Source organism: Marmota monax, unplaced genomic scaffold (assembly GCF_021218885.2).
Source record: "Marmota monax isolate L192 unplaced genomic scaffold, Marmota_monax_Labrador192_F-V1.1 WCK01_AAM20220418_F8-fsc00052, whole genome shotgun sequence".
In the NCBI taxonomy this organism is placed as follows: domain Eukaryota; kingdom Metazoa; phylum Chordata; class Mammalia; order Rodentia; family Sciuridae; genus Marmota; species Marmota monax.
Window position 1 is genome coordinate 4,773,092 of NW_026693473.1, and position 16,615 is coordinate 4,789,706.

The following is a 16,615-nucleotide window of genomic DNA, read 5'->3' on the forward strand; positions in this document are numbered from 1 at the left end:
ATGGAAAACAGACTAACACACTAGATCACAGAAATGTGTGATAATAAATGTTTGGTTTCAAGCTGCTAAATATGGGGGTATTTTGTTACACAGCAATAGGTTACAAATGCATTCTCTCTATCCCCCTGTTTCCACCTTTAATCCTTTACTCCCTCCTTCTTATCTTCCATATACCACATGACATGCAAAATCCAGAATGTAATATGACAGAGACTTCTGAGGAACTGTGCTCAGAAGGAAAGGTTCTTCATGAGAATCTATTCTACTCTAGTGTAACAATCAATTTGCCAGCTTCACCAAGCTTGTACTTGCTTTACCTAGAAATCCAACCCCCACATAAGCTTGTGCTTCCTCTGGCTGCCCAATCTCAGGATAAGGGAGCCAGGAATCTTGGGGGAAGGAGATAAGGGAGGCGGCAGGACATGCAGACTCACTTGAGCAGGATCTCATACTGGCCAGCATGCCAGGGCTGCACGTTCTTTAGAACCAGGGTGAACACATCCTCGTTCTGCAGTACTTCAAAATGGACAGTGTGTCTGGAGAGGGCTCTGCCGTCTCGGAGCCAGTGCACAGTAGGAAAGGGGTCACCAGCTATGGCACAGGAGATGAGGACACTCTGGCCCAGGGAGGCCGTCACCGAGCGAGGCTTGCTGATGAACCAGGGCTGGGTGCCATCATGAGGCTCTGGAAGATGGCAAAGGGTAAAGTGAGAGAGGAAGGCCCTGCAGCACAGGCATACACCATGTCCTCCCTAGTGGCGGAGTGGGAAGACAGCGTGTTACTCAAAGAACGCAACAGCTATTCCAGAAATCATCTCTACAGACATACAAACACAACACACCTTTTTCTTGCGTATCATTCCTGATTATGTTCTTAGAGGAAGCTTTAAGATGAATACTCCCAAAGCAAGGGGAGAGCCCAGAATGAGCGGGCATTGGGCTGGGTGCTGAAGATCTGCATGAGATGTGTCTGATCAGCAGCTGATCCTTGCAGTCTGTGTGCTTAACTTGCCTTTCCTCTTACATACGTGCTCTCTAAGGGCAGGGACCAGTATGCCCATAACCTGCCTCCAAAGTTCTCCTTGCCAAATTAAGTGTATTGTAGGCTTTTCTCTTAGCACTCTATTAGCTTGTCAGCAGTAGCCCAGAGAGGGCAGGGACTTTAGAAGGCTTGTAGGGTGGGGCGGCGTGCTGCCCTCTCAGCCAGAGATTGAGGTGGAAGATAGGGAGCTGCCTCTGGGGCTGGGATGGGACCTGCAGTCTGCTCATCTCCATATTGCTTTGGGAAAGGCCAGGCCCGTACCCCCATCCCCCAGAACAGTTAAGCCTCACCTTGCACTGTGAGTACAGCCTGAGTGCGGACCTCCCCGGAGCTGTTCCAGGCCTCGCAGGTGTATGTACCTGTGTCCTCTGGAAACACTTCCTGGATGCAAAGGCTGTGTTGAGTGCCTTTCTGTTCAAAGTGGAAGTCCTCAGACTCCTGGATCTCAGTCCCATTGTGCAGCCAGATGACCTCTGGGGGTGGATTCCCTGAAGTGAGAGGAGGGGTGAGGAACTAGTTAGGGCACAACTTCCTTGGTCAGGTAGCAACTGTGCACTTGATACTGTAATATATATAGTTGGTTTTTTTTTTTTTTTTTGTACCCAGGATTGAACCCAGGGGTGCTTAACCACTGAGCCACATCCCCAGCCCGTTTTTGTAATTTATTAGAGACAGTGTCTCGAAGTGTTGCTTAGGCCCTCACTCCAGCCTCAGGCATGTGCCACCACACTCAGCTAATACTATAATATCTTATTAAATATTCTACCAAACTCTTTGCACCTTCAGTTTTCCCATCTGAAAAATAGGTATTCTAATAGCATCTATCTTGTAGGTTTGTCAGGAAGTACACATGAATGAATCAAACCTCCTTTAGCTGCCCATTAGAATAAGATCGAACACAAAGAAAATACCAAATGTATACTCATTGTGATTATTAAACAACAGATTTGGGGAAACCAGAAAGAACTGAAGTGAAAATATGATTTTGGAGATGAAAAAAGAAAACCCAGGAAGAATGGTTCTTAAAATTAGAATTCAAATAGCTTTATGATACTAAGTAGATCGCTGGGTTCAAACTGAATATGTTTTCTGCTCTGCACTCCCCACACAGGGTATCCGGTGCAAGTAATAGTGACTTCATGGTAATTTCCTTGCAGATTGTCACCAGAAGAAGAGTCCAATGAACATTTCATTTTTCTACCATACAAATATCCTAGGACACCAGCTTGCATAGGATTTCCAAACATGGCTCTTGGTGGACAGAACTGTCAGTTTTCACCAATCTATTTTTTTTGGAATTTTGGGAGGCATGAAACAATGGCCAATGGTGAGGATTTCCTCTGATGTAAGACCTGATTATAAAGCTCTGCTTTCAGAAGAGCAAAGTCCCTGAAATAGGCAGCTGGGGTATGCTGGGGGGCAATGGTCCCTGCAGAGGCTTAAGAGCAAGCAGATGACTATTTGTCTGCTGTGTGTCAGACATCACATGCCTGGCAGCCAGGTGTAAAGTGCCTCCAATCTCTTCCAACTGGAGGACTCTGTGAGTGGTATGGTACATATGGACAGGGGAGGGGACCCAGTTCTCTATCTTGGGGCTGTAACAGGATGGCCTCCAGCCTGCCGGAAAGGGAGATCATCTGAGCATCTCTACAAAGGTGAGCTCTTGGGATCTCTTACTTGTCATCTTTATTGCTTCTATAGTTCAAGAGGAACTAAAAATCCAGGGAAGTGACCTCCAAGCTGTCAGAGGCACTGATCAGGAGCCAAGAACCATGAAGGCACTCAACAGTAACTATGGCTGCCCCCAGCCAGGAGCACTGAGCCAGAAGCTTCCCTGGGCTTCTTTTGCTCACACCTTGTCACAAGCTCCTGTTGCCCTGTCCCTGTTTTAGAACGACCTCTACTCTATCCTTTCACCTTAAAATTTGGAAAGAGCAACTGAGATCATCTTCTGAGAGTTGTACCAGGTTTTGCACCAGTCTTCAGAACTTTCCAACCACATTGGCCACACATGATTCAAATTAATCCCTCACCCCTCTGCGTCTGGCCACCATCTTCCCCAAATTCATTTAACTTTGAATTAGAAAATTCTACCTACAGAGGCAGAAAAGAAAAACCAAAAGGCCTTTTTTCTTTTGGTCCATTGTCTGGTGGCCCTATGCTGGGTTTCTGGTGGGTCAATGTTCTGAGCAGGGCCTTGGGGAACAATACCTGTACTGCAACCATGGCCCTTCTCACAGCATCCCAAGAAGAAAGACATAGAGACAGACCTGACACCTGAACTGTCATGGTGACCTGGCTTCCATCCATGACTTTGAGATCAGAGAGGCCTTGTAGGAAGATGGGCGCCACAGGCTGGTTGGGAGACAGAGGCAGAAGGCCACTCTTTCCGTCACTCTTCTTTTCTGTGTGGTAGACAACAGAACATCAAGTGAGCATTATTTCATTCATTCATTCAGTCAGTCAGTCATTTAACAAAGAGACCAATTAGCTATGCTGAGGCTCAGGTTCTAAGTGCTTCCAGAGTGTTTGGAGGTGCTGGAGATCTTACAGAGGAATCAGATGTGCCCCGTTTCTCTCCTTGACATGACAACACTCTTGCAAGAGAACAGGGAGTGAACAATGAGATCTCTGTAGAGCTACTCTTAAACCAGGCTCTGCTTCCTCAGGAAACCTCAAGGAGGAATCTAACACTTGGTATCTTATGAGGTTATTTTTCCTTAAATTTTGTTTACTTTTTTGAATAAATGATATAATCACATGGCCCAAAATTCAAAAGATATCAAAGAATCTGTGTAAAGTCTTCCACCCATTCCTTGGCCAACCAAGCAACTCTCCCCAGAGGCCACCAATTTTCAGCTCCTGGTTCATTTTGCAAGAGATGATCTATGTATACAACATACACAAGCAAATAGATACATTCTTTTTCTTTTTCCTTTTTGTTTTTTTGGTGCTGGGGACTGAACCTCAGATCTCATACATGCTAAGCATGTCTTCTACCACTGAGCCAATTACCAACCCTATTTTATTCTTTTTTTAAGAAAATAAACTATAGGACTAGAAATGTAGCTCAGTTGTAGAGTGCTTACCTAGCATGTGTGAGGCCCTGGGTTTGACTCTAGCACAGTAATAACACATTCTTTAGAAAGGCTAGAATGACCAAGATTGACCATCCCATGATTGATATTGGCCAAGATGTGGAGCAGCATAGATCTCTCATACACTGCTGGTGGGAATGTAAATGGTACAGACCCATTAAAAATAGACTTCGCAGTTTCTTAAAAGGTTAAGCATATACTTCTCCTATAATCTGGTCATTCTGCTCCAGCATATTTAATCAAGAGAAATGAAATCACAAATCTTCACAAAGACTTATAGTCATAGCAGTTTGATTCACAATAACTCCAATGTGGAAAGGACCCAAATGCCCAAAACAGGCCAACAAATAAAAAACTATGATATACCCATCACAACAGAATAACACAGCCAAAAGGAATAAAGCACTGGGAGGCACCACAATGGGGATAAATCTCACCATCATTATGCTGAATGAAAGAAGCCAGACAAAGAAAGAGTACATATTGGATGAGTCCATTCATACAAAATTCTAGAAAATGCAAAGTTTAAGGATAGAAAGCAGGGCTGGGGTTGTAGCTCAGTGGTAGAGTGCTTGCCTAACATGTGCTGGGTTCAATCCTCAGCACCATGTATAAATACATAAATCAATAAATTAAATGAAGGTACATTAGCAACTAAGAAAAAGGACAGAAAGCAGATCAGTGAGTACTTGGGGCAGGGGCTGTGAGGCTGCATTATAAAGGGCATGAGGAAATAAGTAATGGAGATACTCATTTTTTTAAAGTCACAGTGAAGGTTTCATGGAGGTAAATATTCAAAACTCATCAAATTAAATTCCTTAAATATATGCAGCTTACTATACATCAAAAATACCTCACAAAAATTTCCATCTGAGAGGGAGGGACAGCTAGTGAAGGGCCAAAACCAGAGTGACTTTCTGGGTGTAACCAGGCTCATTCTTCCTCCAGGCTGACCTCACCCCTGTCTCTGAGGAGATAAGGTATTTGCTTACTTTGCAGGACGGCCCTGGTACAGGATGAGCCCTCAGATGCCCAGTGTCTATCTCCCCACTGGTTCTGTGAGCCAGAGGGTTTTGACTTTCAATAAGTCCATTTATGCTTTTGTTTTGTTTTTGGTTTTGGTTTTGGTGGGAGCAAAGCTATTGTTTGAACTTACCAAAACTTAGGCGCTCTACTACTGAGCTATATTTCCAGCCCATCATGTTAAAAATTTGAATCTCATATTGGTGGTACTGGGAGGTGGGACCTCTGGGGGAATTAAATCATAGGGACACTGACCTCATGAATGGATTAACATATTTCTCAAGGGGCTAGGTAAGGTTCTCTTAATCTGGATTAGTTCCCACAGGAGTGAGTTGTCTCTCACAGGACTGAATTAGTTAGCAGGAGAGAAGACCTTTCTAAAGCAAGCCTGGAACCTCCCTCCATCTTTCTTACTGGTTTCTCCTTCCTGCTTTTTGGCTATTATATAAAGCAACACAAGGTCCTCACCAGAAGGGAATAGAGGCAGTGCCATGCTTTTAGATCTCCAGAACCAGGAGCCAAAGTAAATCTCATTTTTTTTACAAGTTACCCGGCTTCCTCTGTTTTGTTATAGTAACAGAACACAAACTAATACAGCTAGGAGATCTCTAAAAATCCAAGACTTTAGGAGCAAGGCTTTGGGGCCACAAAAACCAGATTTTCTTCAGGAAGCCTAGAGCCCTGGGGACAGTTTCCAGTGTGCTTTCCCCACCTGGGCAAGACCTAACTCCAAACTTGCTACTGAATTTTTATTATCAGCCAATGAAAATGAACTCAGGCTATTGCAAAGCTCTGTGGGCCTAGCCTCTGGGCCTGTGGGAGGAGAGAGGCTGAAAGTTTCCCCCAGAGCGGGTGCTGGTGGGGGGGCAAGGAGCAGGAGGACAAGAGTGGCTGAGACAGGTGAGACCCATGCTCTCTGCTGACAAGTTGGGGCTCTCAGGAAACTGCTGCTTGCCCCATGCCTGCAACTCAGGCATCCATCTTTGACAGAGGGCAGCCAAGGGGCCTTGGCCAAAGATCCTGGGAGAGGGATTGGGGGCCCAGTATTGGAAATGCATAGATCTATCTTATTTCCCCTACTGGGCTACAGTGGTGGGGAAAGCTGGCCGCCTCAGGAGAATTTAGGAATTTCCTGTCTTGAACAGACTGAGAAGGCTTGAGGACAAAATGTTTTTGCCTCTCTTGTACTCCCTGTTCCTGCCTCTCTGCCCAAGTCTGAGCCCGAGTCCCCAGCATCACAGAGCTCCCTGCAGATGGGCTTGAATTCCTGGGTGCTGCAGGAACATCCCAAACTCCTGCCTGCTTTCCTTCCAGCCAGTGGCAGTCTGCTGACTGCTCTGCCCAGTCCAGTGACCCTGCCCTCTCCTGGCTCTTCTCACTGCCTGTTTTCTGGCTGAGGGCTTCAGCAAAGCTAAGTCACCCTGTGGGCCTCAGCCACTGGGTTTAAAAACCTAATCTGCCTGCACCTTCCTGAGCCACCCCTGGAGATGAGAAGTGTGTGTGAGAAGGTGGCCTGGGAACTGCCTCTACATGTGTCACCTCAGGACTGGGTTCTTCCAAAGCTGGTATGTCCGCCTGCATCTATGGAGGGGAGAGATAGTGTGGTGCTGAAACCTAGGATGTGGTGCCAGATTCTGGTCTGGGCAAGTCCTGTCCTCTATCTGAAGTTGGCTTCCTTAACTGTCTCTGGGGATAGTATCCTCAGGGTTCCAGGGAGCTCTGGAGATGGTATGAGAAAATACCGTGTGCAACTACAGACGCCTCCTTGGCTTACATCCCATAAACTCATCAGAAGCTGAAAATATCCTAAGTTGAAAATGCATTCAATGCACTAAATTCTCGAGCATCGTAGCTTAGCAACACAGTCCATTGTGAAGCATCAGCTTTTCACGAACATGGGGCTTACAGGTACCTACAGCCTGCTGCTGCTGCCCCAAATCTCAAGAGTATTATATTACATATCACTGGCCCAGATCCAAGTTCAAAATTTGCATCCTGAAGTGTGGTTTCTGCTGAAGGCACACTGCTTTCACATCATCATGAAGTTGAACCATCTTAAGTTGGGGACCACGAGCATTTGTTATTGGGGCATATGGAGCCTGGCATGAGAACCAACTCAAGCCCACCCACCTGGACTCAATTAGTTGCAGGGCTTATCAGCAGCAAAAGAACCAATCAGAGCCTGGGCCCTCACCCAAGGATTACTGACTCATTTTTATGTGACCTGAGGCAAGTACTGAGAGGAATACAAACGTGAAGCTTAAAAATATCCTGGGAGATAGCTCAAAGTAAACTGAGAACCAACTTTCACTGCATCTCCCTGGGAGACGAGTGAGAGTGACTTTGTGGGAAAGGACCCAGGCAGGCATTTAGAGCCAGGGTCACCACTGCCTCTGACCCTGCTCTTTCTTCCCTGAAGCCCTGAGGAAGAATGACACGACTGGGAGCAAATATTCAGAGTGGACCTGTTCCCTGTTCCCAGGCTGCAGGGTGGGGCTCCTGATTGTGTTGATTACCCCCAGCATGTGCAGGCTGAGTCACCATGGTGTGGTGACCATGGATTCAGGATGGTGAATGGCTGCATCTTCCCGAACATTCAACAACAGGGTGAGAAAACCAGCCAGCTCCCTCCACTCCCGGCACTGGGATTAAGGAGCCAGGGAGAATCTTGGGTTCTAGGCAAGTGGCTTCCTTCATGCAGCCTGAGAAAAGCCCTACCAGACTTCTAGAACTCCAGTCCCAGCCCCATCACCCTATTTCATTGGTAGTGAGACCAGAACATGCTTAGGGGAAGTGATATGTCCAGAGCCAGTACAGGTAGACCTAGAGCTCACAGCCAGGCCTTCTGATGACAAGGGATAGCTCTAAAGGGAACCAGCCTTCCCCAGTGACCCACAGTGAGCACTCACAGTGCCATCGAGGACAAATGCACCATCAGTGGCCCACACGCTAGGCTCTTGACAACCAAGAAAAACAAAGCAGAGCAGAGCAAAGCCAGGCAAAAAGGGCAATGTGTGTGTATATTCCATTTCATTCCAAAGCCAAACAAATCATCCCGGCTCATGTGTGGCCCATAGGCTCTGCATCAGTTTATGCTCACTCTTTCGTGGACTTCATCAAATGAGAAGAGACAGATGGAGACTGGCATTCTTAACTCCTGGCCCTAGCCGTGTGAGCTGCAGCAACTCCCCCCCCCCCCCCCCCCCGCCAGGCCTCAGTGTCCTGTCGTCTAAATTGATCATGTGGTTATCATCAATTACCAATGACAGTGCAATGCTGATAAACGTAATGCATGCCGTCTACATGATAGAACAGCAGGGCTCTTAGGTGACTACAAGAAACAATATGTAAAACAGCTAGAACAAATACCTGACACACAAGTATAAAAATAAATGTGTTCTCACTTACCTAACCTACTGACTTTTTTAATTGGGCAAACTCAACCTGACAATAAACTATGAGAAAAGTCCCCCAAACTAGGACATTTACTTTTAATAGGGCAGAAAAGGAATTAATAGTTGCCACTGAGATGAAATGATAACAATTCTTTACAAAGTCCAGTGCTTTGTGCTTCAAAAGTGTGTTTACAGCTCACCCAGTGTCACTGGTGATGCCCTGTGTGGCATGGGGCTGATTATTTTCCCATGTCCCCGTGGGAAAGTTGAGACTCAGAGAAGGAAGCGGGCTGTGCTGAGGGCCTCCAGGGCTGAGGGTACAGCTGGCCGGGTCCTGGTCTGGGTGCCTTCCCTCTATTTACTGGGAACACAGGCAGGTCTCTTAAATTCTTCCAGGAGCCTCTGTCATTGCTTGTGTTCACACCCAGCGCCATCAGTTGGCCCAGAGACTGGCTTCTCTGGGGCAGTCCTTACCTAACCTGGCTTGAGGCCGGGGAGGGAAGGCCAGAGTCAGAGGTGAGAGCCCCCAGCAGCACCAGCCCAGGGAGCTAAGCCTTCTTCATTTCAGTGGGAGGAAGGCAGCAGACACTGGCCACAGTTGCAAGGGAGGGGTCACTGGGACCCAGGACAGATGTGCTACTCAGCTCCAACAAGGCCAGACTAAATATACCCCAGGCCTTTCCCACAGCTGTGCTTCCTGCTCTCTGCTGAGAGCAAGCTCAGGGAGGGCCTTCTTCCTAGGATCCAGAGGAGCTGTTGCCTCCTTGGCTTACGGGTCTAGGGTTCCGGGTGTAAACTGATTCATCTGTTGCTCTGGTTTGGTATTGACCAATGACTCTCCAGGCACTCACTGGCTGCCTCAGTCATTAAATGAACTGCCACTGTTCCATTTTGAGAGAAGGGAAGAGGATCAGGCCTGTCCTCTAAGGGAAGTGACAAGAATTAAGATGAAGAATAAACTGCTTATTAAGAAGTTCACGGACAAGTGAAAACCATGCCACATAGACCAACGCTGTTAGAACCACTTGAGAAAAGGAAGGAAGTAGGATAAAGGGCAGAACAGGCAGCAGAGAGAAAAGAAAGAAGAAAGGGAGGGGACAAGGGGAGGGAAGGACCAGGGAGGGAGACAGACAGAAATGAACTCACCCCCACACATACACACAGACCCCTCTTTATCATCCTACTGACCCACAGTTTTTCCTTCTTGCTAATTTTGCTTTAATTTTTGACTCACTGGAATTTTTTTTTTTTTTTTTTTTTTTTTTTTTTTTTGGTGCTGGGGATTGAACCCAGGGCCTTGTGCATTCAAGGCAAGCACTCTACCAACTGAGCTATATCCAGTCCACTGGAAGTGGTTTTTGAAGACAGTTCCTAATCTTGATATTAAACATTAAATTCATGTTCTAGTGAACCAAAGCATCAAACGAATGACTTAGGGGCCCAGAGCAGCAAAGCAAAAAGGACATGTGCAGAAGCTGTAGGAGCCAAGATCTACTGTGGGTAGCTGACTTAACCTTTCTGTGCATCAGTTTTCCTCACCTGCAGAGTTAATTCAAAAGTGTAAAGTGAAAACGTTATGGGAATTAAATGAAACAAGTCAGTTTTTTTCTGGACAATTAGACTTTTTCTATTGAAGCAATATTTCTTCTTAGAAACATGAATAGATAGTGGTTTTAGTTTCGAAACAAATGCAATGTAACATTTTGCAAAACTCTTTTTTAGAGAAAGAGTTAAATACCCACAGAATGGGAGCAATTTGCTACCTTTTGTACTAAATCTGATATAACCAGAATAACCTGTTCCTCAAACCTCTCAGGCTTGATCAAAGTCTTCAGTTCTTCTTGGACTTAACATTAACAACCTTTTTCAGCCTTTGCCCTGGTGGCTGGCTGTGATCTCATTGTCTTCCTGTACATAATAATTCTCCTTGCTCTTCCCTTCAGGATCCTTCCTTTTCTTTTTATGAGTTCAGCAGGAAAAACAACTTGGATCTGAATTTCCCCTTAATAGCATTTTATTTATTTATTTATTTATTTATTTATTTATTGCTGGCCAACTTTTGCTGGTCACCTGCTACTTTTGGAAACCCCACATTTTTGATCCAAGTTTACATTCAATGCATGTTTGTCTGTATCTTGGATCTACAAAAGATTTTCTTTTGGCTTTGAACATGAGCTATTTTCCTTCGATATTACAATGCAAAATACCATTCCAAAAGCAGATCTGATTTGCTCCAAACCCTGCTATTCTATGGAAATTCAATAAATCATCAACTGAGGGGGCACTGCAGAAGCCATCCTCCCCTCTTCCTTTATTTGGTGCTCATAATCCAGCATGTCCAGGGATGGGGGCTCAACCTCCTCCTTCTCCTAAATTCCAGGATTAACACTGGGGGAGTCATAAAAGGAGGGCTCCTTTTGCCCAGCTGAAGGGCAGCCCAGCCCATTCCCATCTCCAGGGCATTTGTAAGCTGAAGATCCCCAGGGAGGCTTTTGAACTCCCTTTCAACAAAAGTCAGTCTCCAAACCAAATAGAATCTTCTTGTAAAGTCAGCAAAAGGGCTACTTTCACAGCATTATAAAGGATTCGTCCTCCCGTAGCTTGGATCTCTTTTGGCATTCCTCCTACTGGCTTCTCCAGAACTTAAGCAAATGGGAAGGGACGTGTGCAAGGCAAAGAATGAAAGGAACATGACGTGTGACATCCTGAAAAAGATCTGTTACCAGTAATGATAGGGCTGCTAGACAGGAGGCAGGGATCATTGCAGCCACAGCCTTCTTACAGTCTTAAAAGTTATAATCAAACTCTAAACAGAAAGGTACATCATCCAAGCCACCCAATGTCCCCAGCCAACGAGTGCCTGGAAACCACACTCCCCATCACACTGTCCTAACATGGGACACACTGTGCCACTAGGAAGAGAATGCTGTGATTCTGATGGCATTCTTTTTTTTTTTTTTAATTATTACTATTATTATTATTTTGTTTTGTTTTTGCAGTGCTAGGGATGGAACCCAGGACCTCACACCTGCTAGGCAAGCACCCTACTGAGCTACACCTAGCCCTGGATGCCGTTCTTGACGAAGGTCTCCAATAAGGAAATGGCAGGAATGACCTTTTATGGGCTGTAGAAGTAGACAGATGCTATCTCGATAATTATCCAGTTAGTAAAATGAGGCTCCAGTTCTATAATATGTACACGAATGTGCATATCTCCACCCTCACAATTCTTCTAGAACGTGAAGAACCCACATACTGTACACATCCTATTCTGGACTCAACCTCTACAAAACTAAAATGTTGGTTGCACGTTGATTTAACATTTAATTAAGTGTTTGCCTTCTTAGAGCTTAAAGGGCTTGTTGGCAGATGTTTTGGGTGGACTAAGATTCTTGATATATTAAAAAAAAAAGACAAGTTAAAACCAATGTTTATCTTTGTCTTTCAGTAAATTTCTCTTTAGCCTATATGACTATTTAAAAAGTTGTCAATATTTTTAGCTCACAGAAGGCAGGGTCATGCCTGACGCCAGTTTGTGTCCAACCTGTGCACAACTTGGGAAGAGTGGCTCAAGCTCAAATGTGGTTGAAGAAGCCTCTCAGGGTGCCTGGTATCAATCTAAAATAACTGTGCCTCTGGTGTTTTGAGTGTGGAGTGAATAGCTATCCTCACTGGGGTGTGCCATCTTCCTTAGGGGCTCTTCCTCACAACAAATACTCTAATGAATACGCTGACTAAATTTTATTTCTTATTTTAGAGATCATCTGTTTAAAAACTTATTCACACTTTATATCCTTAGGTGCCTCTAATAGGCCCCAGTAGGCTTTTGGTTAAATAAACAAATCGTTAGACTGAGAAACTATGTCAAAACGGGGTACAATTAGCAGATTATTAATAAATCGAGTCATTTAGGAATTTTAGGAAAGATGCTCCAGGGTAAAATAAACTTAAAATATTCTCGCCTAAGAAGCACCCCCAGCCATTACCCCCAAACAGTGAATTCCTTCTCTATTTCAGATCTTCCTGGGCTCCACAGGAAGTTGGGTTAATCACCTGTTATGCTTTATCTGGGGTTAAGAGGGAAGACTATCACCTGATTAATATTGGGGACTTTTCCTCCCCCTGTCTGCAGGGAGGAAAGAAGGCATATTTGTTGAGGACCCTCAAAAGCTAGTAGTGGGGCTGGAGTTATGGCTCAGAGGTAGTACACTTGCCTAGTACATGTGAGTTCAAGCCTCGATACCACATAAAAATAAATAAATAAAATAAAGGTATTGTGTCCATTTACAACTAAAAAATATATTAAAAAAAATAAAACTACTTGTGGATCTCCTGCACACCCCAGTGAGCACCAGGCACCCAGAAAAGAGAGAAACTGAGGGAAGGCCCATGACAGGCTCATCCTCTTGGTGGGTCATTGAGCACCTTTCATGAGGCAGGCCCTGTTCTGCACACATTGGGAAGACCTGGGCCCTCCCTGCAGGGGTAGAATAAACAAGGAATAAGCAATTACAATCAGATTTCATATTTGGAATAAACTACTTCTACATACACCTAGAGGCTCTGTATGATGCACCCTGCTTCTCTCTGTGATCTCAGGTTCTGCCACTCTGCCACTGGCTCACTTGGCACAGGCCACACTGGCCGTCTTGCTGTCACCTTGCTCCTGACTCAGGGCCTTTGCATGAGGGCACTCTTTTCCAAGTCTCTGAGGCTTCCTTTACCTCACAACTAAAATTGTACCCCTCCCACTGCCCTCCCCTATTCTCATGCTGTTTGTTTTATTTTATTTTTTTAATGTAGTGGGACATAATATCATTATTGTATTTATTTATTTTTATGTGGTGCTGAGGATCAATCCCAGTGTTTCACATGTGCTAGGCAAGCACTCTACCACTGAGCCACACACCCAGTCCCCTCACTTGTTTTCTTAACAGGACTTTCCAGGATTTGAAATTAAACCAGGTGTTGACTGTCCCCACCAGAACATAAGAACCACGAAGGCAGGGTCCTTGTCTGAGCTGCTTATTGTAGTTTCTCTAGTACAATACCTGGCATAAATAAAGATTTGTTGATAAATAAGCATGATAAGAGAGTCCAGGGTGTTCAGAGAACCCACTCTGGAGAGATTAGGACAGGCTTCCAGAGAACTTGACATTTGTGGAGCTTTGGGAAGAAGAGAGCAACAGAGGAGGAGAGGCAGGGCACAAAGTGGCCTCAGAAAATGCCACAGACTCTGGATGATTGCAAAACCTTGGCAAAAGGATAAAGAGGTGAGAAAGAGTGCCCACGCCTGGCGTTCAGCATGACATCTGCTGAACTCTCAGATGGAGCTTGTCTCCTGCAGAGCTGCCCCCAGAACTGGCTCCTCTCTGAGGAAAGGCAACTGGAGGGAGAAGCCCTGCTGAATGGCGCCATCTTGTGACCACAGACCTTGGGATGAGGCACAGGAGTCCATGGCTTTAGGTCACAACCTCAGCACCTCCCTTCTCTGATTCATTCCTCTCTTTTCCAGAAAATACTGTAGCAAGCCCACCTTTTGGTAAAATCACTCCCCAGAATATTTTTATCTTGTTTAAAAGTTGGGACATTTGTCATAGCAGCACATAATTAGCACTTCCTGTGTTCTAGAGACACTAAATGTATTCATTTGTTTAATCCTCACGGTACCATGAGTGACCACGTGAATCCCCATTTCACAGAAGAGGAAAATGAGGCCTGGCAGGCTCACACCCAGGCGTCAGGGCTAGTAAGTGGTGAGCAGGAGTCACATCAGGCAGTCAGTGCCACATCCATACAACCCCCCACTAATGGGTGCCATAATGGGGGTGACAGAGTGAGGCCTAGGCAGCTACAGGAGACACTGGAGCAGCAGTCAAGGCAGTAGGAAACAAGGGCCTCCACCTGTCCCCAGAGGACCTGGAGCCAAAGGAACTGCCAAGAAAACAAGAAATCCTTCACAGCTGAGGATGTTGCAGGACGCAGACCCAAGCCCCCTGAGTGCCTTGGGGCACAGTGCCAGCGGTGTCACTGTGCCAGGTTTGCCCTGTCCAACCCTGTGCAGAGACAGCCTGAAGGCTGCTGGGCATGAGCACGAGGCTGTGTCTCAGCCTCGATCACCATTTATGGTATCTGAGCCTCTGTCTGGCCTTGACAGGCCTGTAAATCCCCCACCAGAGGGTTCTCACTCACGCAAGCTGTGCTTAGAACAAGGGGACTGGCGGAGTCCTTGCTGAGACCTCTCTTCCTACTTTAAAACACATGTGGATGGGCGATCATTCGCTCCCCACCCCATTCTCCCCCCAAGACCCAGGAGTCAGAAGAATAGCCCCCAAAGAGTTCCTGACCCCTCATCCGGAGACCCCACCTCTCTATACCCATAGCTCAGCTGCGTCTTTCTAATCCAATCTAAACACAGACAACCCAGGACAGGCCCTGGATTAGCTGGTGGTTGGCTGAGGCTGGTGAGTAGAGTCTCAGTAGGGAGAAGGCAGAGCTGCCTGGCCCATTGTGTGCTGTCCTCTGGTCCTTTATAGACTTGGGATGTGCCACACGGACCTCTGAGAAAAAGCAGCTGGTGGGAGGGAAGAGCTGTTCCCCTGGCCCCTGGAGACCAGGCTCTGAGCCATTCTTGCTCCCTCAGAAATCTCATGCCACAATCTCCCAAGGCCCCTGTGAGCCATGAAATTAGAACTATGAGGATAACTGGGAGAAATGTGTCCACCAGGGTTTTGGCTGGGAAACTCCCAGGGCCCGCGGCAGCTCTGACCCACGTGGAGAGGGCTTCCTGGAAGGAAGGGGCAGGCCAGTTCACCAGTGATTCTGTGCCGAAGCATTTCTTCAGAGAAATCAGGTCCACTCCGGGCGGAGAGCCCCACAGAGTCAGCATCAGCCACATTCTCCATGGTTGTGGGTTCCTTTGTCCCTAAGGGATGGACAGTGCTGCTGTGGGATAGGGGAAGGACCCACCAAAAAAGGGCCTGAATAGAATAGCCTGGGCTTCATGTCTCAGGACCTGGGCTCAGAAGGCCAGCTTTACTTGCCAGCATGCTGCACTTGGCAGAGTGACCCTGGCTTCATGAGACAGACCTCCAGACTCTTCTGTGTAAAACAGATAGCACCCCAGCCCCAGAGCCACCAGTCTTAGTGAGTGACAGAGGTGAAATAGTAGGCTACAAACATTTATTTTCCCCCTTTTTCCTTTTCTGTGAAACCATCTCCTGCAGCCTCACAGCTCTCTGCTCACATTATAGGGGGCTCTCCTGAGAGGCCTGAGCTCTTGGGGACAAAGGAGGAGGCATAGTCCCCTGCTAGCCTGATAGGGAAGACACACTCATCCAGCCCAAGCACCCGGAGGACCCAGTTATGCTCAGGCACTGGGGTCACAGGCCCCAGGTGAGAGAGGAAATTGGCTTACCTGAAGGCCCTGGACTCAAGAAGCACCTGCCCGGGAACTGTCACCATGCCTGATTCCACAGCCCAGACAGCTCAGTCTTGAGTCTATGGCTCCCTGTGATTCCTGGGGACTAAGTGCTTGCCCAATCAATGAATGACTGTGATAATCAGATTACTGGACACAGGCTGGTGACGCATAAAAACAAGTCTGGGGTGCTGAGGAGGAGCAGAAGCAGAAGGAGAAGGGGACAACCTGCAACCCTCTAGAGGCCTCAATACCCACAATCTGTTACTTAGTGTCCCCAGGACACAGTGGGTCATTTGTAAGACCCCTACGTTCTCGGGGGATTTGGGGTACTCCTCCTAAGCTTTCTTGGAGAGTGGGTGGTTCTCCTCTTACCAGATCCGGAGCTTCCGGAGCCAGGGGAGCCCCTGTCTCTTTCCCCTGCATTTCCCCTGGCTCTGACGGGGTGAATGGGCAGGAGATTGGCTCCTCCCACTGGCACACCCCAGTCACATGAGTCCCTGGAGCCCATCTCCTCCACCTGCCTGACTTCAGGTTTAGAGCTGTCGCTTGAATCCCTCCTCTGAGCCTAGGAGGTTCTGGCAGCCTGTCCTTTGCCGTAGCCACTGCTGATCAGGAGTGGTGTGCAGCAATGTCAT

At 46.7% G+C, this 16,615-nt stretch overlaps 1 protein-coding gene across 10 annotated transcripts in view; it reads right to left on the reverse strand.

The window, feature by feature from the left end:
• Window positions 1–16,615, reverse strand: part of Mylk (myosin light chain kinase) — a 244,422-nt gene that overhangs the window by 87,737 nt on the left and 140,070 nt on the right. For 8 of the 10 annotated variants that reach the window (XM_058583501.1, XM_058583500.1, XM_046458049.2 and 5 more), the window contains 4 exons: window positions 15,372–15,482; window positions 3,312–3,446; window positions 1,332–1,529; window positions 435–684 (listed from right to left, as the gene is read on the reverse strand). In XM_058583501.1, coding sequence (XP_058439484.1) covers window positions 435–684; window positions 1,332–1,529; window positions 3,312–3,446; window positions 15,372–15,482 — 694 coding nt within the window. Of the gene's footprint in view, window positions 1–434; window positions 685–841; window positions 951–1,331; window positions 1,530–3,311; window positions 3,447–15,371; window positions 15,483–16,615 lie in introns of those variants that run through there. The other 2 variants (XM_046458053.2, XM_058583502.1) reach the window with 2 other exon arrangements.